At 37.6% G+C, this 2,143-nt stretch overlaps 1 protein-coding gene across 1 annotated transcript; it reads right to left on the bottom strand.

The window, feature by feature from the left end:
- Positions 1–465: 465 nt before the first annotated feature.
- Positions 466–1,812, bottom strand: LOC129289416 (metalloendoproteinase 4-MMP). The gene has a single exon (XM_054926185.1). The coding sequence runs from the start codon at positions 1,780–1,782 to the stop codon at positions 655–657; it is 1,128 nt and encodes a 375-aa protein (XP_054782160.1). The 5' UTR covers positions 1,783–1,812; the 3' UTR covers positions 466–654.
- Positions 1,813–2,143: the final 331 nt, after the last annotated feature.

The raw sequence follows: 2,143 nt of genomic DNA, 5'->3' as shown, positions 1-2,143 counted from the left end.
TTAATATAATATGCAAAATACACTTTTTTGATTAATGTTGAATTATTATTGATTAGAGTGCATTTTTTAAAATTCAAAAGGTTTAATATACAATTTTGACCCTAAACTATAGGTCTAGAGGCTATTCCAACCCTACATTTTTAAAAAAGTATATTTGAAATCCTAAACAATTAAAGTTGGGGCAATTTAACTCCTATCGTTAACTTTCAACAAACTTCTATTAAGGTGGGGCCTAAATGCAATTTTTCCAAATGAATTTGACAGACGTTTATTGAAAGTTCACGGTAAGGATTAAATTACTCTAACTTTAATTGTTTAGGGTTTAAAATATAAAGTCTAGGATTTAAATAACCTCTAAACCTATAGTTCAAGGTTTAAATTGATATTTAACCCTTAGTTAAAAATATCTTATAATTCTTTCTTGAGAAATACACATTATATGAATAAAAAATTTATTAAAAATTATAATGAAAAATCATGTTACAATCACCAATGAAGTCTTTCGCCTTAGACTTTGTCGATAAACGCATTAATCTCTAATCTATATACACTATCCTGCTTTTTTTTTTTTTTAGGCCAGCACTATTCTGCTATATATTTTACCAAACATCATCACTCATAGAGTATCTCTCTAAAACCCAATGCTCTTAAAAATCAAAAAGTTAAAAAGAAAAACCCCAAAAAACCATAACACAAACAAAAAATATGAACTAAAGAAAACATGACGAAACCAACAAACCACAAAGATTTCCCGCCCAAATCCGAAGCTTCATTCGCAGACATATCAGATTCTAAAGAAGATTCGAATCTAAAATTAGGGTTTGATCCATACAGAGATTGAACTCCTTTTATATCGTCCAGATTCAGTTCTGCTCTTTTATCTCTCGGCTTCAAGCTTGGATACATCACAGCCTCCTTCACTGTACTATGAGACAACCCTAACAAATGCCCGATCTCATGTGTCGCCACCGACTCCAAATCCACAGCCACCGGCGATTTTTCAGACCGGAAGTTCACCGCCCACGTCTCTGCCGCGTCCAGGTGGAGCCTCCCGCTCTCCGGCGAAAATGAATGAGCTAGCACGCCGAGGACTCCATCAAATGGCTCTCCATCTCCATGGTCGCCACTGTAAAACCCTATTTTGATATCTGCAAAACCGTAGTCTTCAGCCTCCACGAAGCTCACCGGAATCACCGAAGCCCACCTTGAGAAAGCACGTTTAAACGCTTCTCTTATCTCCCGTAAGCTCAGGTTCTGAATCATATTTTCTGGCGAGATGGCGTACGTGAGAGTCATCGGCATCGAACGTGCCCACCGAGGCTTTCCCGGAAAATACATGAAATGTCTTGTGGAATGGGATCCATGATAATGGTGATCATGCACCGTGTCCTGCACGCCACATCTTGGCATCACGATCTGATTGAGCGTGGCGAAGTCCAGCTTTCCGGTGACAAGGAGGCCAAGGTTTCGCTGGTACCGGACAAGTGCCAATTCGAATCCCTTGTCGAAAACATCGGAGAAACTGGTGTTGTTCTGCAATGGAAGATAGCCAAAACGTGAAAAGTATCTTTTGATATGTGAAATGCTAGTTACTTTACTGCCTCTTGAAGCTTCGACGAGCCGTTGGAAGCTCCGTTCATCGGCTACGGAAACTTTTGTGAGTATTGAAGGGAACGAGTCGTGTTGCAGAGTTCTTGAGAGAATGCATTTTAATGGCGAAGAGAAGAAGACGACGAAGAAGAAGGGGAGAGAGAGAGAGGGATTGAGGAGAGAGAGGGACATGATGGGGGTAGTGAGTGTTGTTGGTTTTTGTTTTTGGTTTGAAGGATGTAGAAGAAAGCTTTGATATGAAGCGATATATATATATATAAAGAGTCCACAATCATAACTATAATTAGTTAATAGTTAGTGCATGATTATGGCGAGTTTGAATAACCATTTTGGATATGAGTAATTATTAAGGTATATGAGTAATGATATACCAATGATGAATAATAATGATGGAAAGAATTGTATTTTCCTTATAGTTAGTCAGCACTTGTCACTCTACATATAGGTCATCATTACCTAAATTGACTAATCTTGCAGTATTGAGTGATTCAATACATTTATTATTTAAAAAGAAAAATTGCGACAACTATCT

The sequence above is a fragment of the Prosopis cineraria genome, unplaced genomic scaffold (assembly GCF_029017545.1).
Source record: "Prosopis cineraria cultivar Desert tree isolate PC_DT_omini unplaced genomic scaffold, ASM2901754v1 PC12, whole genome shotgun sequence".
Lineage (NCBI taxonomy): Eukaryota > Viridiplantae > Streptophyta > Magnoliopsida > Fabales > Fabaceae > Prosopis > Prosopis cineraria.
Note: the sequence above shows the minus strand (reverse complement) of the source record. Positions and strands in the feature narration are given on the sequence as shown.